Source organism: Notechis scutatus, chromosome 3 (genome assembly GCF_049901735.1).
Source record: "Notechis scutatus isolate UNSWTSFEM ecotype Mainland chromosome 3, rNotScu1.2, whole genome shotgun sequence".
Classification (NCBI taxonomy): Eukaryota; Metazoa; Chordata; class Lepidosauria; order Squamata; family Elapidae; genus Notechis; species Notechis scutatus.
In genome coordinates this window covers 47,620,732-47,647,465 of record NC_142011.1, presented here as the reverse complement: position 1 = coordinate 47,647,465, position 26,734 = coordinate 47,620,732, and the positions used below count along the sequence as shown (strand labels likewise).

At 40.4% G+C, this 26,734-nt stretch overlaps 2 protein-coding genes across 6 annotated transcripts in view; one reads left to right on the top strand and one right to left on the bottom strand.

Moving 5' to 3' along the window:
- Positions 1 to 3,870, top strand: part of SOX13 (SRY-box transcription factor 13) — a 65,107-nt gene extending 61,237 nt beyond the window's left edge. For all 5 annotated transcript variants that reach the window (XM_087959729.1, XM_026676854.2, XM_026676855.2 and 2 more), the window contains exon 14: positions 355 to 3,870. In XM_087959729.1, the coding sequence (XP_087815855.1) occupies positions 355 to 634 (280 nt within the window). In that variant the 3' untranslated portion in view covers positions 635 to 3,870. The remainder of the gene's footprint in view (positions 1 to 354) is intronic.
- Positions 3,871 to 10,363: 6,493 nt separating this feature from the next.
- The window catches only part of ETNK2 (ethanolamine kinase 2), a 31,227-nt gene continuing 14,856 nt past the window's right edge, over positions 10,364 to 26,734 (bottom strand). The window contains exons 3-8 of the mRNA XM_026676900.2: positions 25,975 to 26,112; positions 24,208 to 24,356; positions 23,965 to 24,048; positions 21,083 to 21,276; positions 19,952 to 20,025; positions 10,364 to 11,649 (exon numbers count right to left, since the gene is read on the bottom strand). Of these exons, the coding sequence (XP_026532685.2) occupies positions 11,577 to 11,649; positions 19,952 to 20,025; positions 21,083 to 21,276; positions 23,965 to 24,048; positions 24,208 to 24,356; positions 25,975 to 26,112 (712 nt within the window). The 3' untranslated portion in view covers positions 10,364 to 11,576. The remainder of the gene's footprint in view (positions 11,650 to 19,951; positions 20,026 to 21,082; positions 21,277 to 23,964; positions 24,049 to 24,207; positions 24,357 to 25,974; positions 26,113 to 26,734) is intronic.

Below are 26,734 nucleotides of genomic sequence, written 5' to 3'. Positions count from 1 at the left end.
AGGTAGGAAAGGTCCAGCAATGTTTGCTTGTAGAAGGTTCCTGGAAGACAGTTGATCTGATCTCATTCCAGGGAGACCGGTATTGTACAAACACTTGACCAGTGCATTGTTGTTTCTTAGGAGTAAGGAACTGATAACCCATAAGACACTACTGAACTGCAGTTGCAAGTAGCCTCAGTTCATGACCAATAGATCACAGCTTCACAGTAAAAGATCACAACTTCTTTATTCTTGCTTATCTGTTTCCATGTTGGGAAGTGCAGTAATAATGTTATGAATGCAGAGTTGGAGGTGGGGGAGGAACAGAATGTAAGATGGCATAATTTTTGTGATATATTATAATGTCTTTCCTAGGCCCCAAAGCAGCCAGATGCTACCTTCCTCTTCGGATCTCGTGTACCAGCGATCAGTTGGGATTCATCTAGCTCCACCACTGATGGATCACTACTTGTCCCATAACATGGAACCAAACATGCCAGTCATAGTAAACACATGTAGTCTGAAGCCAGAAGAAGGGGATGGGGCAGAGGACAGTCATTCAATGCCTGATGGGGAGATGTACCACTACAGTGAAGATGAGGATTCTGAGGGCGAAGAGAAGAGTGATGGCGAGCTAGTGGTTCTCACGGACTAATGTCACAAGAAGCAAGTATAGAAAATATGGACAAGCCATTGTCCTCTTTCTAACTTGGAACAATTAATGGCATTGGAAGAAACAAGGAGGGGGGAGCTTAAAAAAAGCGGAAACAGACATGGAGCAGAGGAACAATTCTTTATGCCACCATCTGTGATATTGGTAGAGTTTATTTCCCATCCATTTATCTTCTGTGGAAAGGGAGGAATTTTGTCTTTGACCTGCTGAATTTACCCCAAGGAAATTGAATATGAGTTGACTATGAATCTTGTAACAAATCTGGTATTTTTTCCTACTAAAGTCAGAATTCCTGCTAAGGATATCACAAATCTTCACTGAAGTTAAGGGAACAAAGTTATTATGGAGTCATTAAGGGATGAAGAATGAGAATTGAAATATCGAGCAGCATATTTCAGAATCTATAATCGTTGAACCCATCTTCTTAGCAGCGCCATATTACGTGTTATATTCTCAGAAATGAAAATTTTACTAGAAAAAGCTTCCTCATTTCAATCGCAACTGTGTCTATCTTTTGTGTGGTGTTCAGTTGTGTTGGAGTTAGGGGCAAATGCTCTGTGGCTGGGTAATATGTCTTTCGTTCATTTCCTCTTTTTTCTCCTTTCTCCATAAAGCTGGTATAAAAGCTTACTTTACCAATAGCCAAACAGAGACCTCACCTGTTTACAACCTGGCCAGCTGCATCGGCTTTTACTAGCCACTCAATCAGTACCACTCAACCAACATTTGGGGAGCCTTTTCACTTTCCTGAAATGAAACATCTGGGTGGAACACTTATTTCCCCCTTCATTCCGGATTTCAACTAGTTCTGCCTTTTCCTCCACTCCAGCTTCACTTTGTCCTGTGTTTGTTTTGTTCAATTCCCACTGGGCCTGCCAATAAATTCCCATGGAGCCATTTTTAGCTCTGGAGTTGAATGAATAGCAACTGAGGTCTCGAAGGGCCCTCTACCCTTGGCAGCCTTGGCCCAACTTATAAATTAAGCCATGGCCTGTTTCCCTCCTACCCTTGTTTGCTTGCCAACGCTCAGTACACAAGGAGAAGAGGACGCCCTGCAACAATAGAAAGCTGACTTGATGTTTAAGGGATAAAATGTGAAGTTTCTGAGGCAATCTTTCCAAAATTGTTTTCCTACAAGGGTAATAGCTCTTTCATGCCCACCCAGTAGAACACCAAAAGTGCATAATGGGAATTATAATCCAACATATAGGCACCATGTGAAAGGCACCGTCTTGGAAAAACTGTTCTGAAGCATCTTCTGTGAAGGAGTAGGAATTCTTTTAAATGGATACTTTTATTGAATTAGTCTAATGATGCTGTAATACACGATAGGGAACCTGTGTTATTCTAGTTGTTCTGAGTTACAGTTCATGAGGAAGAAGATGTTATAATTCAGCAACTTCCAAGGGGTTTGTCCACTTTCATCATTCTGGTTTATTGAGCCTCTGGTAGGCTTCAGTATATTTGTAAATTCATGTTTTCCTTACATTGAATTCAACACTCATAGTTTTCAGTATAAGTACTTGTTTGCTTATCATGCTCAAATCATCCAAATTGAGTGTATAATGTATTTGAGTGGCTTCTTTCATCTTCTTCTTACTCTTTATCCTTTAGTGGCATTAGTGAAAGCAGCAGTCTTGCCCTGGTTTAAATTAGCTAAGTGTTCTTGGTTAATGATACACCAGTGACTACTTCAGCACATGGAAAGAACAGTGATGAGAGAGGCACAGAGGATGTACAGGGTCATGATATACACATACACAGTTATGTCTCCGATGTTTGAATTATGTACATTTGCATACATTTTTTGCCCTTGTCCCTTTTAGATAGTCCTTTAAATATTTTTGTACACTTCCATTGGATTTAAATCTCAGCATGGAATCTTATTTACTAATTTTCAGAAATTGTAACATCACTGAGAAACTAAATTGGGAGTTCTTAAAGTAAACATGTTATTCTTCATTTTTTGACAAGGTCTCCTTTTTATGTTAGGGTGACCAAGTTGTATAACACACTGATCTCCATAATTTGAGACCAGATATGAGATCATGGAAGAAATTTAACATTGCCCACATCATTGTGTCATGCCCATTGCAAGATGAAGCATAATACTATGTGCGAAGGCAGAGATTGTAAATGACAAGCCCATTTATCATTTATGGCAGAAAAGTAAGGATTGAGAATACCATACACACTATTTGGATTCACCCTTAGTCTAATATTAGAAAAAAAACCCACTAGCATCTTTTTTGTACTCTAGTACAAGTAGATATGGCAAAATACCACTTTTTTGCATTATTGATAACTGGGATTAAGAATGAGGTACATACCTTAACATTTTACAGAGGATTTATGCACCCATTTCATTCCTTACAAACCCCTGAATTTGACCTCACCATCTTTAGGAGTGTGGTCCTTCACATGTCTGCCAAAACATAATACAAATCTGAAGTTGACAGAAGTTTCATGCTAACCATGATTTTTTTCTTGCAATAGAACAGTTGTCACTTTGAAATTTGATCTTAGTCTATGTAGTGTCATCACAGTTTAGTGTCGCTGAAAGACACCGCACCTGAGGTGTATCTGGATAGAATCTGGAGTTCTATTTTTGTTTATGAGAAACAAAACTTGTCTGGCATTCTTTTATGACAGCTTTTATCATTTTGTCACATTATGTATGACTTATGTCCCTAACTAGCTTAAATAAGTCAAAACTACCTGCACCTGTCCAATTTATTTTCCTTTATTCTAACTTTGAAAAGAGGAAAATGCAATTATATCTTCTGAGAGGAAGTGGATTACTTAGTTCATGTGTAATATGCAACATGAGAATGTGTTACACCTGCTTTTTTTTTTTTTTTATCCCAGTGACCTCTAGATCTGTTAGATTACAACTCCCATCACTTCCAACATCTTAATGGGCATTTTGGGCAAGCATCATGGAGTTATAGTCTTAACATCTGGAGAGCATCAAGATAGATGAATGGCTTTGATCTATATTGTTTCCCATTCCTTCAGTTTTTCATAATCTTATCCCTTTCCACTGCGCTCTAGCAACTGGCTGCTGCTTTATTTTTGTTTTGTTTTAAAAAGTCTGTACATATAGATAGAGCTTTATTTTGTTAATAAGACTAGTAACTTAATCTGTATATTTCAACACTCTTGTTTATAAAGGGTTTTCTTTTTCTTGGTACAATAAAGATGTTTTGCAACAGAGATCGGTGCTAATTCTAGTTTTGTAAAATTCACTTTGCCACCTAACCCATTGTGCCTGTTCCTTTTAACAACATTTAAAGGCTGTGGAGACTTGATGATTAGTCTTTAAAATAGAGAAGGTGCATGATGCTAGACTTCCCCCGAATTATTTGCAAACATTGATGCAGTCATTATGCAGGTTTACTTGGAAGAAACTGCCAGGAAGTTCAATAAGATTTACTTCCAGGTTGGTTTGTATAGGATTGAAGCTTAACATCAGTCTTCCATGTGTTTATGAGGTGGTAAATTCCCCTGTTCTTAAAGGGGCTTATTTCCTTGAAATTACATAGTATAGTCTTTTACAAGTGATAATGCCATTAACATTTACCATTCCCTCCATCTGCATATTTCTGAAATCTTTTCATCAAGGTATCTTATTCTGAGATTAAATCTTTAGAGGAGACAATGCATACATTTTATATTAAAAGAGTTTTTAAACAAATGGTCTTTTAGAAAGCTATTTGTGGTTAATTTCAATGGATATTAAAAAAAAAAAAAAGATTGGAGTGCTTCATCTTGTCCTCCTGATGTTCAAGATTCCTTGTTCCAAGCTACTTCAAATGAGAGAGGTACACCTCACAGGATCTACAGTGTTTTCTTTGCTATAGCAGACAACTCGGGCCCTCTTTGCTTTGCCAGTCAGATACTGCAATCCATCAATGTAAGATAAGAGTTGCTGCAGCAGTCATACCTCATGGTATGCATTTTGGCAGTCGTTCAAAAACTAACATGACAGAGATAGTTGGCTGTGTCGTCTTGATCATTAGTGCCTTTGGAATGAGAATGTCTCTGTGCTATGGAGCACTATACAGTATGGATCCATTGACTTATTTTCTGACTGCTTTGAAAGAGCAATTGACTGACAGAAATGACCTTGAGCAGGTGAATGATACTGGAAATTCTCTTGAGAAACAGGGATCTGTCTTGAACATTGGCCCAGACACATAGTATGATTGTATCCCTGGTATTAGGTTAGTAGCTGTTACTTCTTTCTACCCCTTCCAAATCAAGCCAGTTAAACATGACAAGAAATAATAATACTTGTGCAGAATAAGTATTGGGGTAGAAGACAGCAAGGATAGAGAATCTGGAATCCTTTCGTTGCTGCTGAAGCCTACAGCTCCCAGCCTAATTCAGCAACTGATTTAAACAAATGAACTAACAAAGGACAATAAGCTGCATAATATGAATAGTTGATTACTCAGAAACAAAACATCTTCCCTCCAGTTTTATTTTTAACATTAGCTTTATAGATAAAAAGAGACATTTGGTGTTTAAAAGGTTCCTTTTTGTCATTCAAGAAACAAATTCCACCGATTTGACGTGTACCTGTAGGAACACACAGTTCATTCAGTATTGTCAGCAACTATCATAATACAGAAAAATCTTGTATTGTTTATGTACATGGAACGGAGTACATGAAAATTGCTAATAAGAAAATTAGTGGTGCCACATACCAAGAGAGGTATGCTGGCATCTGCACATTTTAAAAAAACATAGCAAGTCACTGTGAGGTAACCAACTAAGAGATGTAGAGTAATCCTTGAAAGTTCAGCCTAACCAGTTCATTGCTTGGTGGCTGTGCATGAACTGGGAAAGCTCCACCCATATTAAATATACCTTTGTTGGCTTTTACCCTGTTACCTCAGTTTGCTCAACTGTTTTGCTCTCGAGACAAACAAGCACCACAGAAAGCAATGGTTCTGAAAAGCCCTAAAGCTTCAAAGCAGTCATATTTCAAACAGTAACTACATCACACAACTATGCAATTAGATTTCTCTTTCAAGTACACAACACCACATACACAATGTCACCCACACTGCAATCTTGTTTGTGTTCAGATAACTATTAAGGCCATGAAATCAACTTTTCATGGTACAAAAATCAAGCTGTAAAACTTCATAAATTGCTTGATTCTGACTATATGAGGACGAGTAGAGATATACATCAACACACATCAATATGGCGTGTTGGGATGTTTGTGATGCCTCTGAGATAAGGCCAATGACTGTCTGTCTTCATGCCTTTTTAATAGTTTGCTGGTATGCTGTGATTAAGAGCACAATTACGGTATCTACAGAGATGTCTATTTCATACTGACATATCCATATACTTTAATCTTGAGGGGGGGAATGTGTTTTACTGTTTTTAGGTAGATCGAAATTCCCTCGGAAGCTTTCACCTCACTATGACATCACATAAAGAGACTGCATATTAATGTGTCAACACTGAGAACCTGACAATGCAGTACGATTGTGAATTCCTGTGAAGTAAAGAGGAAGGTTGAAATATCCTTGCTGTATAAGTTCACTTATTTCCTAAAACTTCCTATTATGTTATCCCTTTTATTCTCCCTAGTGGACAGCATGCACATTATATGATCTTGTGAAGATTAGCTTGCCACAAATGCTCTGAGCAACTCAGTGTTTAAAAACCATTTTAGCTTCCACACGAATATCCAGAATGCACTAGCTTGGAAGAATGCTAGTCCTTGATTTGAAAGTATTGCTTTTTCTTAACAGGCTATACAAAGAGTGCAAGATAGATCCTGACAGCAGGTTCCATCTTGGTCTGATGGGTGGAGGTGTCAAAGACAGCTTAAGCCTCCTACTTGCTCAGAAGATGGGGAATTATATAACTTATGACACTGCTCCATGGGGCTTTGGTACTGTTTATGCTGCTGCAACAATCCACATTCTGGCTCCAATTTTTACAATATTATTTCTGAAAAAGGGCAGATTCATTACCTAGAAATTCAAATAAAAATATTTCCATTTTGCAGTCAGGGTTAAATGGGCAAACTGCCCACCGTTGAACCAGTTCCATGGGGCTCCACTTCCACCACCTCCCTTGCTTGTAAAAGCAGCATAATGCATGTAGACTTTTCATCTACTTTTTTCTTCCTAAAGAACAAAGACTGCATAGTAAAAGCTAGAAGCAGAGAGTGAAGAGATGCTGCTGGTCAAGATGCAATTTCTGTGCTCCCTTCTTGGATGGAGGGAACAGAGATTGGGCTGGCCATTCCTACAAAGACTGTAATCAGGACAATTGTGAGCCATTCTTAGATTGTTTGGGGGCAAAGTTGGCTTTTAATATTTTTTGTACTATCCCTTCGAAGAATTTCCTCCACAGAGGTCCCTGCACCCAGACGGCTTCTAACTATGGAGGATAAGTAAAGCTTATCACCCAGACTAATAATTTTGAAAGGCAAAAAATAGCACGACTTATGAATTTTTCCTGCCCTCCCAATGAATCAAGGATAGGCACGGTGTAGATGATTACAGGTTCTTCACTCAGATGCAACATCTAACTTCAACACACTACATGCTTCTTGAACTTTCCAGTCTGAGGCTAATCTTTCCCCCTCCATACACACCACATGAAGAAGCCCTTTCCCTAGCATTTAACTCCCTTTTCTAGCTCCACTGTACCCCATTGTCCAACCTATCGGGGGTCATTCATAATCATCAGTGAGTAAGGCTGCTGACAATGACATTCTGCCCCTTTAAAAAAAAACATGGAATTACAATGTCATAAAAGATGTCTAGGTTAGAAAAGCTGCTACTGGGAGGAAGAAAGGAAATGGTTCACAAGCAGCCCTTTGCAGCTACTGGTTCAAAAGAAAGGATGAATTCATTACTCTTTGATGCCCTCTGGAGGCCTATCAGAATACTTTTCCCTAGAAAGAAGGCTTATCTTTTTGCTGCATCAGAGGTGAAGGAAATTTAGCTATGGCTGAAGAATCATGTCTTTTTGCCCTGGGGAAATCCTCAGTAGGAACTTTCTGGGTCTGAAAGTTCTAATGTCTTCTTGTGTCTCCTGACTGGCATGTTGTGGTTTTGGAGGTTTATTCAGAAGTCAGCATCTTGCTTGTAAGAGAGATGGAGGAAAGGACAATTGGGAAAAGCAGACTTTTTAATGAGAGGGTCAGAAGGCATTGGTAAGAACAGGCAAAGCAAGCAGGGCATCTTTAAAGAAAAAGTCCTGCAAAAAACTGACCAAGGAGGTCCTATCGTGAATTAAGAAAGGGAAGAAGGAACGGGAAGTAGGAGGGGTAGAAGCATAAAAATGAAGTCATGTGTTTTATTTTCTGCACAAGTAAGACGATTTATGCCATTCTCAATCCTTTCTCCACAGCTGTACTCTGCTGATCCTGCTCATTATATCCATCCAATTAATCCATTTTATCCATCAACATCCCCATTATTTGGAAGGATTATATATAAACAGATGTCAGTCCCATTATAGCATATGAGATCAGAAGTATTGAGAAGTCAGAAGTTCATGCATTTTGTTCATAAATAATGATTGTCATAAGAAGTGACCATGAACAAGATCTTATACATTTTTTTCTTCACCTGTATTTACATTCACAAATTATACCTGTCTCTGTATAAATCTCCCATAATGCATTGTCTATACTGGCTATTGGGAGTTGAAGTCAAATTCACTTGAAGGATTTCAAATCATGCTGGTTAGATTCATAGTGAGGTTTAGTGTGGTCCTATCATAAAACAGGGTTTGGCCAATTTTCACAAGATCAGTTCTGTAAGTATTATTTACCAAATAACAATAAATAGCTACATTTATAAATAGGAAACATCAAAGAACTACTTCAGTTTCATATCCTTAACTCAATTTAGAGGACATGTTCATAACGTTTAGGGATACCCTATAATTAAAAGGCTGTCCTGCTTTTTAGTATCCATTTGGCTGGCAGTTATCTGAACATTAATGCAATAAAGACCAAGGTAGTTGTTCTTGATAATGAAAATGGACTGAATGACTGCAAGTTATGTGTTACAGTTACACAGCTAAAACTCCACAGGTAGGTGAACAGGTCTTGCTAGATTCACTACAGATGCAAAACTGGAAAAATAATTGTTAAGATGTACAAATGTGATGAAAAGATAGTGAGTATGGTCTGTGGTGAAGAATGGATGCTTGTCAAAAGAAGCAAAGAGAGATTGGTTGTATCCTGCTCAATTTGTCACACAGATGTCAGAGTTGGGTATGTCAAGAGAAATATAAAAGTGACTTGAATGCACCAGGAATGGGGTGCTTAAAATATATGTGGAGTCAAACAGAGATAGAATATGGAATGAGAGGATGCTCATTGAATGTGGACTGCACAAAAAAATAAAGACGTGACAATGGCTTAGTCATAAAGAATGAATGAGGATCAAATATCTTGCTCTCACAATGCACATGAAGGGTGAATGGGTTGAGAAAAGGGGTAAGACCAAGATAGTGATTGAATGGAATGTTTTGGGGGAAAAAGAAAGGCAATACAGCAAGGCTGAAAATGTATAGAGATACATAATGAATCAGGGTTAATGGTTAGATCAGGAAAGCAGAGAATGTAAACATACAACTGTTTTTATCCAAGTGTTCAAAGGATAACAGAAATTTTAAAAAAGCAAAACAATTCTATAAAGGAGAAAGGAAGTAAATACTATCCAAGCACATAAATGTCTAAGGCAGCCTTATTTTGACTGGATATTTTGGACTACAATTCCATATCTTACCACCAGGAACATGGGCTGCAGCTTGTGGGAGTAAATGTAAAGCATCTGGCAAATACTGGCTTGACTGTCCCCTTTCTTAAGGATACTAAATGCCCTCTCTTGATAGCAATTCTGCACCAGCTATCCTACTATGAGGAAACTACAGGAAATCAGATTCTAGGAAATTAATTATAATAGCATTGCAATTACAAGCCTGCAGGAGGCTTATTGTTTCTATCTTTGCTCCAAAGTACAAATTCAGTGAACATTCGATCATTTAAGTTCATAACTAAGCTGAAGAGACATTATAGGAACTGAGAGGTCATCTGTTTTTAATTCTAGTAATTGCTTGCTGAGTAAACTAAAAACCCATCTGAAAATTTGGAGTGTAAAATGACATGTTTTATATTGATTACAGTGCCTCAGATAGAGACCCAAGGACTGATACCAAGTTTTATTCCCATTATGCCTTCACACTTCAGTTTTATCCAGTCATAGGGCAATGCAGAAATGCCAATCTACTTCTGACTGGAGAACCCATAGGGGGTATGTATAAATGTGGCCCTTTAATCAGAGGAACTCAAATGATCTTGAAGATAAAGCACCGTAACAGTGAGTGCTCTTTGCAACTCATAAAAGATCTTCAGGTTGGTTCTAGTTTCCTGTTCCACAATCTGGGTATAAAGGGTATATTTATTTATTTATATACAAGGTAAAGTTGGAAAATAAAAGGATTAGCTGAAGGAGACCAGACTGTCTATATCATAGTTTATGCAGTCATAAGGCTGTATGACTGAAATAGCTTCAATTTGGCCGTCTTTAGATAAAACAAGTCTTCAAATTCCAGAATTCTTAGCCAGAGGAAGGCTGGTAATTTTGGAGCTACTATCTGAATCTGCTGGATGTGTCCAGGTGGAAAAAAGCTGTACTAAATTGGTAAGCAGGGAGTAAACTTGGGTAAAAACCCCATTAACAGGTTTTATTGACGTGCTTTCTTTTTCCTGTGCTACATCGACATGAATTACACTTTCCTACTTATATAGATTTGTGTTATTAAAATGTTTAGTTTCATGGAATTCACCTTCTCAAAATACTGAATGGCACAATGTAATATTACAAAAGACTCTATGGGCAAATCAACACATTAATGGAAATGCAATCATATTTGTACCATTTGGGACAGGATGCAATTTTGTGGTGGGGAGAGATGAGTTCACATGTGGCCATTACAATAACAGAGTATTGCATAAACTTGGTATATCTATTCTTTACAAAAAAATACTCTGTCTTTTGTGCTTTCATCAAATTAGGTTTTAGGTAGTAATATCTGCTCTCTTCAAAGTGGCACCGTGTGAATTACATGCACACATAATCTGAGGTTGCCTATACTGTTTGACTTTCAGAATATAGGTGTTGAAATTGCCCACAACGTCTAATACAATTTTCAGCACAGAGCTCTCTGTTGCCAGTTAATAGTTCAGGGAGGCCATCAGCTCAAAGCTTGATCAAAACTGTAATAGCTCTTTTAAGGACTGGGACTTTCCCTGAGTCTAAATGTTTCATATTTTAAAACTGATGCGTGTGGGAATATTTATTCCACCTTCAGGGTCTTAATCTTTTAAATCATGGATTTTCTCTCTACCCATACATGTAGAGAGTGAAGCAGATCTCAAAATGGATTCTTACAGTGTTGTAAAGAGAAGCTATTGTTTCTCTTCCATTCTCACAAACCAAAAGATCACAATCCCATGTTCTTGAAAAACAAAAACAAAACTCTTGTTAGTTTTCTTTCTTCTGGCCAAAGAACAAAAGTGTCATCCAGCAATAACCTTCAAGGCTATACAAATCTCTAAGCAAATCTTCTCCCCTATTGGCCACCCACATATTAAGCCCAAAAGCCCTGGAATTTTTCCTGCATATGCCCCAGAAACTCTTGCCAGCAGCCATGTCATAACATCACCTTCTGAAACCAACATGCGGCAGCCAAGTTCAGGGGCTTTGTTGAATTTTTTGGCTTTGTGGAAGGTGTACTTTTCTTTCCTAGCCCTGTTGCATGATGTCTGACCACTCAGCACTGCAGGAGGAGAGGGTGGCAGGTGCTTTGCACCAGGGAAAATAACGAGTAGAATCTTGAGAACCCGAAGACTCTTTGGACTTCAACCTCACTTGGACATTTGAAGGGAAGTCACCACAGGTTTTGTTTTAAAGTACTGCTTAAATCTTATGTCTGCGTACCTGCACAGCAATACAAAGATAAATATTTGTTAGGTATAATAATAGGAACATTGTGTACATATTAATTTTGTAGTATATCTTTGGTGTCTACGAATGGAAAATTATGCCAAAAAAGTTGCAGATGTCCTTTCTATACAGAGTCTGTCTTCTCACATACATCTACAGCACTTGAACATTGAATTCTTACACTGATACCTCATGCATTTATACGTATGCATTCTTACATTTTTTTTATAAACATGCTTATTTTGATAATTCACACATGATGCTCATAACAGGATGATTTTACATGCTGTTGTAAAAATATAATCAACAATAACAGGGTATAGCAATGAAAGTATTAGGCTAGAACTTGAAATCAGGGATCAGATTCTGACTTAGATATGGAGTTTTTAGGTGATCATGAACCATCTGAATATCTATGGAATTAAGAAGCTTCTTGGATGAGAAGTGAAATGTCTTCAAGGAAAAACAAGTCCAGTTGCCTTTTAAAAAAGCCCCTTTGGGACTTGAACTATCTACTTACTCTCAGCCAAAAGTATAAAATTATAGGAACAATTAAAAAATGGTATAAGGCAGGTTATATGCAAACCACTCCCTTCCATGTCCAACATCTTGCTAATGCATCAGACTTAATCTAATCAGGAATTCTGGTCAAAATTACTCTAAATCTATGTGTCATTTAATTTCCCTTCTTGATTCTCAAATCTATCATAAAATCTACATGTGATGATCTCTAAATTTCTCATTACATTAAGAGTTTCTCCTGCATTTCTAAAAAGGGCATTGGTACTTACCTGATACGCCCATTCTCTGTGAGCTGTGAAGAGCATCCAGAAGTGGGAGGTGCTTCAGTCTCTTCTGGAAAGGCTGGGCTTAAAACTCCGGGACGCTCCTCCTCCTCCACGGGACACCTCCCCAGCGTCTCCCAGTTTTGCAAAGACTGAGTGCCAAAGTCCAGAACTCATCACCTAATCTAGATCCCTGACCGGAACGGAACCCCACCAGATGGAAAGAAATGGGTGGGGCTGGATGCTCTTCACAGCTTACAGAGAACGGGCGTATCAGGTAAGTACCAACGCCCTTTCTCCCATGAGCTGTTCAGAGCATCCAGAAGTGGGACATACCAAAGCTTGGCCTGTCCTTAGGGAGGGACTCCGTCTGGATTGAAATCCACTCCTAAACTCTGTGGAACCTCTGCAGGACTCTTCTGCCAAATGAAGCGTCCGCTGAGGCATAGACATCAATTTTATAATTTCTGACAAAGGGCGATGGTGAAGCCCAAGTTGCCGCTCTGCAAATTTTGTCTATGGAAGCCTGTGTGGCCCATGCTGCTGATGTTGCCGCACTCCTTGTTGAGTGGGCTGTAATGCCCTTAGGAGCTGAGATGGACTGGCATTCGTAAGTTTTAGTTATGGTGGCTCTCAACCATCTACCAATGGTCGTCGATGACACCTTGTGTCCTAAAGTGGATGGGTTGAAGGATAGGAATAGAGCCTCAGATTTTTGAAATGCTGCCGTGCGGTCTAGATAGATGCTTAACGACCTTCGAACGTCAAGTCGATGCCATTGATGCTCCAGTCTATGAGATGGTTTCAGACAAAAATTTGGAGGCACTAACTCCTGCGCTCTGTGGAAGACTGAATTTACTTTAGGGGTGAACGATGGATCCAATCTGAGAACCACTCTGTCCGCATGAAACACGCACAGGTCCTTTCTCATCGACAATGCTGCCAATTCGGAAATCCTCCTTGCTGATGTGATTGCAAAGAAGAAGACCACCTTATATGTAAGGAATTTGAGACTAGAGGTTCTTAAAGGCTTGAATGGGCCAGTTGTAAGTGCGGTTAACACCTTATTGAGCTCCCAAGTGGGATAGCGGTGAATTACAGGAGGTCGTAAGTTTGCAGCACTCTTAAGAAAGCTGCAGACATGTGGATGGTGCGCTATGGAACGAAGGTCACCCCAGGATATCACCGAGGCTAAGGCCGCCACCTGTCTGTGTAAAGTATTTGGAGATAGGCCCTTGGTCAACCCCTCCTGTAAAAAGTCCAATAACTGTCCTATTGATGGGGTGGTTGGGTCGATCTTAGACCCCCGGCACCAGCGACAGAAAGCGGACCACGTGGCCTCGTATATACGATTTGTTGAGGACCATCTGGATGCTTGTATGGTGGCAATGGCATCCTCTGAAATCTGTTGGGTCTTTAAACGGGTCCGCTCAGCCTCCATATGGCTAGGCTGAGCCATTGTGGGTCCGGGTGAAGTACCGGCCCTTGCGAGAGGGAAACCCTTGACGGTGGAATTTTCCAAGGTTGTTCTCTCGACAGGTCCTGTAAGTCCGCGAACCACGTTCGCCTGGGCCAGTAAGAGGTGACCAATATCAATTCTGCTTGTTCCTCCAATAACTTCTGGATCAACCTGGGTATTACAGGGAGTGGAGGAAACACATATAGAAGTCCGGGAGGCCACTGACATCACAGGGCGTTGACAGCCTCCACCCCGAGTCGGGTACCTTGAAATATACCGGGGCAATTGGGCGTTGAGGGGAGAGGCAAATAGATCGATCACCGGTTGCCCAAACCTCCGCACTGCTTCCTGGAAGACAGACTACTCTGTCTGACACTCTGTCTGATCTATCGTGGCCCTGCTGAGCCAGTCCGCTTGTGTGTTTAAGGCCCCTGCTATGTGCTCTGCCTTGAGCGAAAGCAGATTGGCCTCGGCCCACTTGAACAACCTGGCCATCTCCAGCATCAGAAGTTTGGAGTGGATACCCCCCTGTCTGTTTACGTGGGCCTTGGTTGTGATATTGTCTGTCAAGACCAGAACGTGGCGTGATTGGAAAAGGGGTAGAAAACTGCGTAACGCCAGATGAACTGCTCGCAGCTCCAACAGGTTGATGCTTTGTGATTGTTCGGAAATAGTCCAACTTCCCTGTGCAGTGTGGGATTGGAAGTGAGCTCCCCATCCTACCAGGCTGGCAACGGTTGTGATCGTTGCCCTGCAAGGTTCCTTGAAAGGGCCCCCCTTGTTTATCGTGTTTTCCGACCACCAGCGGAGCGATCGGAGAACATTGTGCAGTACCTTTATCCGGACATTGGAAGTGGCTCTTCTGGATTGCTGGAAAGGTAGCAGGAACCATTGCAGATCTCTAGAATGGAATCGAGCCCAAGGCACAATGGAAATACAAGAAATCAGTTTCCCTAACAGTTGAGACAGAACTGCCAGGGAAACCCTCTTTAAGGCTCTGATCTCTCTGGCCAAAGACTGGATACTATTCAACCTGTCCTGAGAGAGAAAAACCTTGCCCTCCACTGCCCCTAAATAAACTAACCTAGTTGAAGGGATCAAATGGCTTTTATCCCAATTTATGGAAAAGCCGTGACCTTGAAGGGTCTCCAGAGTAATCTTGGTATCCAAATTTGCTTGATGTCTGGAAGATGACAAAATTAAAATATCATCCAGATAACATTGTAAACGAATAGATTTGATCCTGAGGGAGGCAGCCAAAGCTGCTAGGACCTTGGTAAAAGTCCTAGGGGCCGAAGCCAGACCGAATGGTAGGGCGATATATTCGTAGTGCCGATCACAATAGCAAAATCTAAGATATTTGTAGTGAGCAGGTCTAATTGGTATATGTAGATAAGCCTCTGTCAGATCTATAAAGCTCAGGACATCGTTCTCTCTGATGCTGAGCAGAATGGACTGGAGAGTAGTCATTTTGAATTTTCGATAAACCAATGATCTGTTCAGACGTTTGAGGTCCAGAATTGCCCTCCAGCCCCCCGAACTCTTTGGGACCACAAACAATAGAGAGTAACAGCCTTGACCCCGTTGTTCAGATGGGACCTCTCCAATGGCCCGAATATGCAGAAGATGATTGATAGCCTCCTGCATCAACACTCTCTTAATGGGGTCCGTGGACCTAGGGCTCCTAATGAAAAAGTTCGGAGGGGAGGATTGAAACTAGTGCCAAACCAAACCTAACAGAGTCCCTGACCCATGCATCAGAGATGGATCTGTCCCATTGATCAGCAAACAATTTTAGCCGCCCTCCAATGGGAACTGCTGTCAAGGACTCCCTTGGGGCGACGAAAAAATTGGCCTCCGGTACCTCTGGGTGTCTTCTGTTTTGGCCTCCCCGCTGACCTCTGTCAGAAGATTCTGACCTATCCTGTCTAAAACTGGGTCTGTAGCCTGATGTTCTTTGCGAACTGGGAACGAATGGGCCTTGATAGTAGGGCCGAAAGGAACCCCTTCGAAACGACTGGGGCGTTCTGTTTTCAGACCTCCAAAAAAGAGGGGGAAACACTTTTTTCTTGTTTCTATTCTCAATAAGCAGGGGCTCCAAGACACTGCCAAATAATTTATTCCCCGATATTGAGGCTGATGCCAGCTTGCATTTATGCTTGGTATCCGCCTGCCAATGTCTGAGCCATAGCAGTCTCCGTGCTGATACGTGAGATGCTATGGCTCTAGACGAGAATTTGACTGCATTAAATGTGGCATTGGCGGAGAATTCTGCCGCTGCAATAATCTTAGCAATGTCCTGGTGGGCTCTGACATTTGACGCCGGCAATATATCCCTCAAGTGGAAGAGCCATCGTAGGGAGGACCGTGTAAAAAAGGATGCAGCTGTAGCTGCCCTAATGGCCCAGGCATCAGAAACATGCGCCCTACGAAGTGCCAACTCTGCTCTCTTTTCTTCTGGTCTCAGGGCTTCCTCGGCCTTGTTGGGAAAGGTTGAAGAAGAGGCCAGTGCCACAATGGGCTCATCCACCTCCGGCGTTTTGAGAAAATTTGAAAACTCTGGTGCCAAATTATAATATCGTTTATCGTACCCTGTTGGGGCTGGGTAGGATGCTGCTGATGCCCATTGATTCTGTACTAATTCAGCAAACATACGAGGGACAGGAATAGTTTCTGCCTCATTAGCCGGTTGTGAGAATATTAGATCCTCGGATTCGTCCTGAGACCCTGTTGACAATGGATGAGGGCTTGATGTGCCTAGTTTAGCGGTGTTCTTTGCTTTGAACAGTAAAGATTTAAAGAGGTGCGGACGAAAAAGGCCAGAAAAGGTAGGTTGGTCCGGAATGAGGCCTTCATTATCCAACATTCCTCGTTCTAGTGGGTCAGCCTCTGACAACCCCAAGTCCATCTGATGGATCGACCCCACCTCCATGGGAACATCCTGGTCATCTAATTCCATCTCCTCCTGAAGACCCTGGACTGGTATGTCAGGGATATTGGGGAATACCTGAGTTTGATGATGTCCTATATGCACAAAGGATCGAGCAGACAGGGATCCTGCTTCCAAAGTAGCCGAAAAGTGTCTGATCCAGATGGATTGCTGAACTCCAGCCACAATGCCCTTTTGTATGGCTATCTCCATCCATTGCCTCATTTCGATGGGAATAGTCTCAGGTAATCCCTCCTCCTGTCTTAAACCGGCGGCTGTAGGGGTGAAGGTTGCCTCTGGGATTCACCGGGCAGTGCTCATTGGAGGAGATATGCCTATGGGAGGCTGTCCAGAAATAGCCTGTCTGGGCTGGGTGAATAAGTCCAAGGGCCCTGATCCGATTGTTGTGTCATAGCCACCTTGTCCACCTCCCTGGCCCGTTTCTGCAACTGCCTTTCCAAGGCTTGGTGCCGTCTATGGGCATCCTTATCCACCACCTTAGAGGCTTTTTGGGGGCCCACTGACTTATCTCGGGACTTATTTGTCTTGGAGCGGAAGACGTCACCTTACATTGTGGAGGACTGATTCTCATGCCTCTAACATTAATTTTTTTAAAAAATTATTATTACTATTATTAATATTATTAGTACTTAGGGGTGATGCCTACCCCTGTGGGTGAAAGTAGAACGCTTCTCCAGGAGTGTAAGTCTATCTATATATATCTATATACACACACATATATACACATACACATATATACAATACACACACACACACATATATATGTATCCATACACATACGTGCCTATATCTACATGTAAAACTGTGTATATGGGAAACTGTATCTAAGGGTCCCCAACAAGGGAAACCCCCAAGCACTCCAAGCCAGAAATATTCTGGATCCCTGGTCTCCAACAAGGGAAACCAGCTATACAGGGCCTGATGGATCCTTTCCTGTCAAAAACATCCCACTGTTTGAAATGGCACTTGCAGTTTCACTCCAATGTAATGATCCAAAAGCAATTGCAAAAAGAGAGAGAGAAAAAATCCTGTTTAAGGACTAGCCTGCTTATCCAACGCCAGCAAGATAAAAGAGAAATAATGCCAGGGAAGCGGAGTGGGAAGGTACCTGCCCCGGTCCCCAAGAAGGGAAACCAGTGGGGAATGGCGCCTGTGATATTTAGGTACGAACTTGAAGCCAGCCGTTGAAAATGGCGGGAAGGCAGAATCTCCGATGTTAATTGCCTGAGCAGTTTAACGAGCCGCTGCTGCTGACTCTCTAAATTGTCAGATAAATGATCCTGTCAGTCAAAACGGCATGGAGAAGTAAGCCGCGGCTGCGAGCGCTCCGCCAAGATCACAGAGATAAGACGATCGGTGATTAGATAATCTACTTGCCTGAAGCGGCCGTCCCAGGCTGCCTGTGGAATGGCAGGCTCCGCCAGCCACAAAGAATTGCTCTCAAACTGATCGGGGGAATGACCTAATAGAGCCACAAGCCTTGAAATTGCCAAATTAATTGGGGAAAATTTTTCAAGCCGATTTAACTCAAGAGCAAACCTGAATTTTGACTAGCTGAATCAGAAAACCGTTCCAGTCAGGAAGTGCACAACCTCTTACCACGAAGGCTGAGCTAAAACTGGGGGATGCTGGGGAGGTGTCCTGTGGAGGAGGAGGAGCGTCCCAGAGTTTTAAGCCCAGCCTTTCCAGAAGAGACTGAAGCACCTCCCACTTCTGGATGCTCTGAACAGCTCATGGGAGAATAATCACAATTGCACCAATTCCCAGATAACCAAGTGCCTAATAATTCTAGGAAGTATTTTCTAATTAATACAGATAATAAAAATCATCAGCTGTGCTGCTCCAATAGGAGACTGGAGCAGCAAGCCAATGAATCGGTATACCCTTAAAGTATTAATATAAATTTATCTCAGCTTTTGACCTTTTCTTTTCATCACAAGTGAATGTCATCGAATGTTGTCCCAAATGTGCTTTTCAAAAGCCAACTGAACTTGCTTGTTTTTTTTCCTAGAAAATGTTTCACTTCTCATCCAAGAAGCTTCTTGGATGAGAAATGTTTCGAATGCTTAACTCAAACATTTTGACCCCACCTTTGATTTCAGGGTGGGTTTAAACGCATTATCAACTAACTACAGTAATAAGAAAAAAGACAAAGGCTGCATCCTAAGTTCACATTTACCTAGGAGTAATTGTCTTGGCTGAAAAAGTACATAAAATACCAATCCCATGCAAGATTATTTGGAAATGATGACAAATATAGGTGATTGGGAATGTAAATGTAAACTTGCAAAAAGTGCAGGAAATTTAAAATGAGCAGTTATTCAATGGGTCACAAGGCTATGGGAAAGAAGGCAAAGCAGGTTATTCATCCATACATTTGGTTTCATTTTACCTTTCTCTTCATTTCATCTATATTTAATCAACCATGGTAAGGATGTGGGGCAGAAGAGTGAATGACTTCAAGGGAAGAATCAGGAACTTCTATTAAAACTGATTCTTCACGGATATTTTCAAAAAGTTATTTGTTAGTTATTTTTTTCTTATAATGCATTGAGACTTTAGGTGTCTTACTGCAGTATAGTGTAAGTTTCTCTAGCCTGCCTTTCAAAATCAAAAAAGCCATTAAGCATCAAAATATTTCAATCATTACCTTAAAACTCATGAAAACAGGCAACTATCATGAAACTCATGAAAAAAGACAATTTTTTGGAAGGCATAGAACTGACAGATGGCACCGAACTAATAGGTCATTAACTAAATGTGTTTAATTTCTAGAATGAGAGCTTATTAAACTCTAACAAAGCTGGAAACCTGGAAGCTCCCACTTCTATTGCTAGAGGGATAAGGTAAACAGGTGATCAAGGCTTAAAATCATCGTAAGGTTTTCACATTACTTTTATATAAGTAAATCTCACAGAAATGCTCTTAGGTAAGTCTTATATGACTGCAACCATAACATTTTACACTGATATCAGGACTCTGAACCAACATAGCAAATTATTGTCACTGGCATCTCCACCCCCTCCCCGATGCCAGGCAGACAAAGAAACAAACAACTAGCATCTTGTTTGTATCCTGTCAGTGCAAATAGCAATGACTCACCTGGCAAAATTAAAGTCTATCGTAGAGAATTGGGCTTGGATCAGGCCCCAGCAAGCCCACAGAAAATGGGAAGCCTGAGAAATGACAACAAAATTAGAAAAATGCCTTTGAGAAGTATGAGTGGACATATTAACATGTAACAACTTTGTTCTATATGAGAGAATGTATGTACTTGCACACACCCAAAGAGTTCTCATTGCATTTGATACCTGCAGAGACAGTTATTTACAGGTGGGAAGGAAGGAAGGAAGGAAGGAAGGAAGGAAGGAAGGAAGGAAGGAAGGAAGGAAGGAAGGAAAGAAAGAAAGAAAGAAAGAAAGAAAGAAAGAAAGAAAGAAAGAAAGAAAGAAAGAAAGAAAGAAAGAAAGAAAGAAAGAAAGAAAGAAAGAACCAGCACAGAAAGGCAAAACAATAGCTAGTATTTGAGAAAACTTGGGAATACATAGAACTGTGATAGTGGAACAAGCTAAAAACCACTGCAGAATGAACAAAGTCACGAGAAGGATGAACAAAATATAGCACAAAAATATCCGAACTGGGCCCAGCTAAATTTGTACCTATGTGGTTTGATGTTCTTCAAAATCTTACGCTGATCTAAATGAAACAGGGAATAATGACTGTTGTTGAAGCTACATGGTCATGGTTGCAAACATTCAAATTAGATTGTCCTTAGAACTGCAGGAATAAGAACCATACACAGATTGATGCAAGTAGAAGCTGACTTTTACAGTACTAGTCTCCACTTTTAGGCAAACAAATGTGTTGTCTTAGGTTTAGGCTGCAGGGTAGAATAAATAGTTACAGAATACCCTCTTCTAATAGAGTGCCTTCCAAACAAATGAATTTCAATTGCCAATAATCATATTGGCTGTGGAATATGACAGCTGTTATCCAAAATATCTAGAAGACATCACATTGATCTATAGATAAGAATAGCTAATAGATGAAGGGATGAAGAGAGATTAGAAAACAAACGATTAGTATGATGCTGTGGCTTTCTTTTTAATTAATAAATTAATATAAATATAAAAATGGCCATTAGATTAATGTGACTTGGACAGCCTCAGTTTTCAGAGCATGCAATAGTCTCCCTTATTTTATCCACCCTTCGATCATTTTGCAAATACTCACCAAAGCAAACTGGTTCACTTGCACATAGAGACTCTCCAGTTCTTCTTCAGATATTGCTCCACTCCCTCCTCTGCTTTTGTTTCCTTCTCCCTGGTCCTCTGGGCTTAGTTTCTTGTAAGACTGCAGGTAGTACCTCAGCCATTGCAATTGGACTTCCTTGCATGGATATAAGTTGTAATCGACTTCATTGAGCCCTGGGAGCAGAGAAGGCAAGAGGACTCGGTGCAGTCGATGTCAGACTAGATGGAAATGGGTTAAACCGAGACCAGAAAATACATGGGCTTAAATTTAGCCAGACTGTTGGAAAGTTTGGATTGATTTTAAGATTTGTATACCCCAATGCATTACTGTACTATTGTCGCATATTAATAAGAAATTGCAAGGTTACAACAGAAGAAGGAAAAATAAGTTTGTAGAAGGAAGTACTTCTCTTACAGTTTCTGTCGTTATTTGAACAAACTGAAGGAATTTGACTGGTAGAACCAAGGAGAGAGATTTAAGAGGAGAAGAGGCTGAGAATGGAAATAATGAAATGCTGAGAGAACTCGTCTACTGGATAAGCTGTTGTTTCATATTGTAGCTCGCTACAAAGAATGAATGCGGGTGTTTATTGATGGAATGAATAAAAGACCCAAACTAAGAAAAGCTTTGAATCAATGTAACCACAGCTCAATCCTTTCTTCCCATTGCTTTTCTTCCTTTTGTTGGGCTTCACATCAAGCAGAGGACATCAAAGGTCTAACCAAACAATACTTCTTTATTGGACTACAAAAGTAAATAAGGATGGACCCATCCTAATTGCTCTTGGAATAAAACTCCCAACATTACAGTGCTGTGGAAAACATCCTGTATACTACATCCGCCAGCCTAGCCTCTCTTTCAGGACTCCTGATGAATGTTATAGATTATAAGTAATCTCACAAGGGAGGAAGCAGTCTTTGAGATATTCTGGCCCAAGCCATTTATAGATCTAAAAGAGCAACCTTGAACTGAACTTAGCAAGCATTGGGAATAGCTGTTCTAAGCCTGGTAATAAATAGCTTCTAAAGTATCTACAAGACAATAATCCATCTGTTACACTATTATACTACCAGAATTTTCCAAACCCTTTTCAAAATCATCTCCACAGGGAACAGGGATTAGCAGCAAAGTGCCAGTACCTCAGTGTATGGTTGTCAAAAGCAACACCTGAAGGAGATTTGGCTGGTTTGAGGCTTTTTTTGGCCCACATCCAATTCCTTGCTGATTTCAGATACAGGTTCAAGACATTTTCCTTGAAAGGACAATTCTGAAGTGTCCAGCCAAAGCTTAATTATAAGACACAGCTCTGAATTATCTTCTCCACTGGCATTATGCAGATATTTGTGTTTCTTAAAGGAGAAGATAAGGTCCTGAGGGGAATAGGGAAGCTGAGCAATATCCAACACTGTGTTCTGGAAACATTTAATTAAATATCGCTGGAATCAGTGCAAAATAGGGCCCCCAAGTTCTACATATCTTAAAAGATTTGTTAAAAGTCATTCAGCAAAATCAAGAGAAGTCCTGCTTCTCAGTGTAGACTATCACACAGAGCAAGCCTGCTTCTCTTCTGCAATCATGTTAATTCTGTTCTAGTGTACAGTGCAGCAGAAGCAAATAGCCATCCAACCAACAGCTTGTTCTGAAGAAGTGCTACCGCTTAAATCTTTTCTTAACAACTTTTGCATTTTCCTTCTGAAAATCTTCCAGTTGGTTTCTAAAACCCATCCTTAAAATCAGAATTGCTGAAGAGAGAGAGGGAGGATCAGGGTAGGAAAATCATCTTACAGTGACCTAAAATGGCTGTTTAAGATACTATTATTTATTTATTTCAACGTATTGGCTGCCCAACTCCGATGGACTCTAAGCCATTTATCACTATGTTGATAGTGTTTCTCAGCAGTTTGTAATTTAAAGCAAACTTATTTGAACTTTGCCTTCCATTCTGTGATGACCTGGGGCACAAAGGCAATACAGTCAAATAATAAGTAGGAGTCCCTTTATTTGCTCCAACTTTGCTCCCAATGTCCTGGGTTACCTTCTGTAATGGAGAAAAACTCTCCTAGGAACAGCCGTTGGCTGCAGAGATTCAAGTCCAAAAGGTTGTCAAGAAAAAACTGTAACTACAAGTCCAATCAATGCAAGATGAGGTAATTAGTTCAGCAGGGCAAGAGAAGGAATTCTAGATATGAAGGAACGGCAGTAATTCAACCCAGTTGGGAGGATGACAGGAACGCAGATAACCAAAGTCAACACAAGATAAACTCACATTTGTTCCCAGCAGACGCCAAACTCAGCTTGCATCTCTTTTAAACTTTCTTCGCAGGTGTGTCTAATGAAGGAAATCAGGGCCCTTTCCTCCCACATAAACTATGCAACCCACATTGCTCTCTTCTCTGTTCCTCCCTGTGTGGTCTAGGATGAAGAGGGGGTGGGCCTGGGTCTTCCTCAGAACTCCCTCTCCCTTGTTCTACCTCCCCCCTGCTCTGCCCAGCTGGACTTTGCCCTTCCCCAGTTTCCTCCACAGCCAACGGAGCCATACTCCCATTCCCTGTCAGCTGTTCATCTTTCTCCTCAGATTCAGATTCTGACAGGGGCATTCTTTGAATCTGCTGGAAAGCAAAATGGGAATTAGTAGCCCAGAAACAACTCTCACATCTTGGAGCACAATAAGTCAGCACAGTGAGAGATCTGCAGATACTTGGCAGAAGGTTAAAGAGCAGTGCCTTTTATGAGTAATGAGTTGCTGCTGTTACTATAGGAGAAAAGTGATATATAATGTATTTCAATCTTAAGTATAACAAGATATTTCCTGCTTCTACAAATGCAGGAAATGCCGGGGTGGGGGGAGGATATCCACTCACCTGCAAATTCATTAAAATGATTCCCAATGTCATATGCTTGATAATTGTAGCCAGTATATTCATAATCTATGAACCGGACATGACCTGAAAAAATAAAGCCAGAAACTGTTGCAAGTGAATTTCTAGCAAAGAGGCTTCTTCTAAAAAAAAAGTGCCAACATCATTTTTATCTTGAATGATGTTCTAAATTAACTAATGCTTGGTTTGCAAGCATTATGCATGTCTGAGAACAAGGTAACAAACCTTCGGCTTTGTTGTAGATGATGTTCTTGCTCAAAAGGTCATTGTGGCAGAAGACGATTGGAGACTGAAGCTGGGAGAGATGTTCTTTCATCCAATGAATCTCTTCTTCTAACACCTCTAGGCTAGGAATCTGCATTTCCTGAAGGAAGCTTGAGAAGGAAAACAAAGTGACGCCATGCCCACTGGTAGACAGTAAACGTTTCTTATGGCTAGAGTCTTTTTTTAAAAATTAGTAAGATTTGTGATACAAGGCTCACTTTTTCTAGCTGCTGGCCCCTATTAGGAAATAGTAATTAATTCTCTATCAAATGTATATGAATTTGCCAAAGAAATATTTAAAATTGTAAATTTTCACCAATTAAAAATATTCATCAATAATAATTCTAGCTTTTCTTAAACCACCTCTGATCCTAGTATTCACCCTTAGTTAAATACTATTTGTACCAACATAGCAATTGTTTTACAACAAATTTTCATGGATGATATAGGCTTACTTTCTTTTGAAGGTATTATTGAATGGCAAAGCAAACACAATCCTTACTATACCGTGCTCAGATTTCTTGCCTTTTGCCCATCTGTGCAAATGGACTAAGTAGAAGTGAAATTGGACAGGAGAACTAGAAGCATACTCCTATAAATCAGTATCAGTTATACACAGATGTGAAAATCTTGGGATATTTGAAATAAATGTGCCTGAATACGGTTTGCTGTAAGTTTTGCTGCAAAAAGATGGATCGTACTGTGGGGTGTCCCAGTGGTGCATTTCAAATATTTTTACCCCCAGCTCGGTGGGCGTGGCTTGGTGGGCACGCTTTGTGCACGTGCACACACTTTGCATGCATGCGTGTGCCAAAAGTGCATTTTGCGCAGGTGCAGATGCATTCTGAGTCACCTCCTGCAATCCTGCACGATCCCAGTCGCTTCAGCAGCTGCCGCGCAGCAATTGCTGTGCCGTGCAAAGTAGCTGCTCTTCAAAAGCAGAGGATAAAGGTGAGTATGGGAGACTGGGCGGGCAGGTGGGCCCAACAGCAGAGTGTCGGAGATAACTGGTTCGGTCTCCACTGCTCATTGGCACTAACGGCTTGGCAGAACCAGGCCGAACCGGTAGAATACCACCACTGGGGTGTCCCCTATAGTAACCTAATGTATAATTGTGCTTTAAATGCACAGAAGACAAATAGGCATTTTATTCAGAAAGGAAAAAAATCTATTTCAGAATAAATGCTGTTGCGATTTATTGCACAGTATGATTCTAGATGAAATTCTAAACTATATAACTTTTTACTCTAAAGCACGTAAAATGTGTAATAGTCAATTTTTGCTGCAACATAAATGACACTGACTTGTACTCTTTGTGGTCTGATATTTCTACATTATTCAGTATTAAAACCCATTTGTTCTGTCTACTGGCTTTCTATATATGTTGGACTATAACACATCTGGAGGGCATCAGGTTATGGAAGTCAATCAAATATGATAAACCATGTACAAGTGTCCTAAGTTTTCAACAACAGGCTAGACAAATTCATTCAACAAATTTATGTACATCTTTTCAATTTTGAAAGTTCAAAAACTTTGTCCAAGACCCAGCCATAACTTTTATCATGGGTGTGCATGTGTTTTAAATGAGAACAAATTTATTATCTTTCCTTGATTCATTGCTTATCCCAGCATTTTGCACCATATGCTTAAAATAATTGCAATGCCATAACCAAAACTGTTAACTGTTGTATTTACCAGATATTCATTTTTATTTTTTAAATTTACCTGGAATTTGATGTCTTTTGAGCAAACTCCGTTTTCACAATATTAAAGTACTTGTACAATCTGTGCCAAAGACAAGGCTTGGGAAGACTCCCGTTGGTATGAATCCTGTGCATTTTGGCCATCTCCTGAGCTACTAGCCTAAAATAAATCACAAAGAATGAACAGTTCAACTGTTTTAATGTAGCAAAAGAGGGAGCCAGTTTTGTGTAGTGGCTAAGGTGGGAGATTGGGAACTTAAGTTGTCCCTGATCTCTGGAAGCTGTCTGGCTGACTTTAGGACAGTTCTTCTTAGTCCAAGACAATGGACTATTGTAGGGAAAACAGGAGGAAGTAACATCATACATGTTACTTTGAGTTGTACAAATTAAAGCCACAACAGATGAATTAGAACTGCATAAAAAAGATAATTTGGGAGTTCTGAGCTTGATTTTTTTTCTTGCAAATCTTTCATTACCAGACCAAGTAACATCATCAGTGCTAATTTGGAAAATCCAGCCAGATCTGAATTAATTCATTTTTGTTTATTTAAGCAGTTTGTCTTCAAAATGTTCCCTAATTTTGCATGTAAAAAGAAAAAAGAAAAACTGATATACCTCTAGTTCATTTTCTGACAACTGAAAAGAGCCCACAAAAATCAGCAAATATTGTACTCTACTTTCTGTATCCCAGTTCCGATAAATCTAGCATGACAACGTATCTAACTTAATACTCTGGATAAATGGGTGCCCTACATCCATTACAAAAACATCGCCCAAATTTA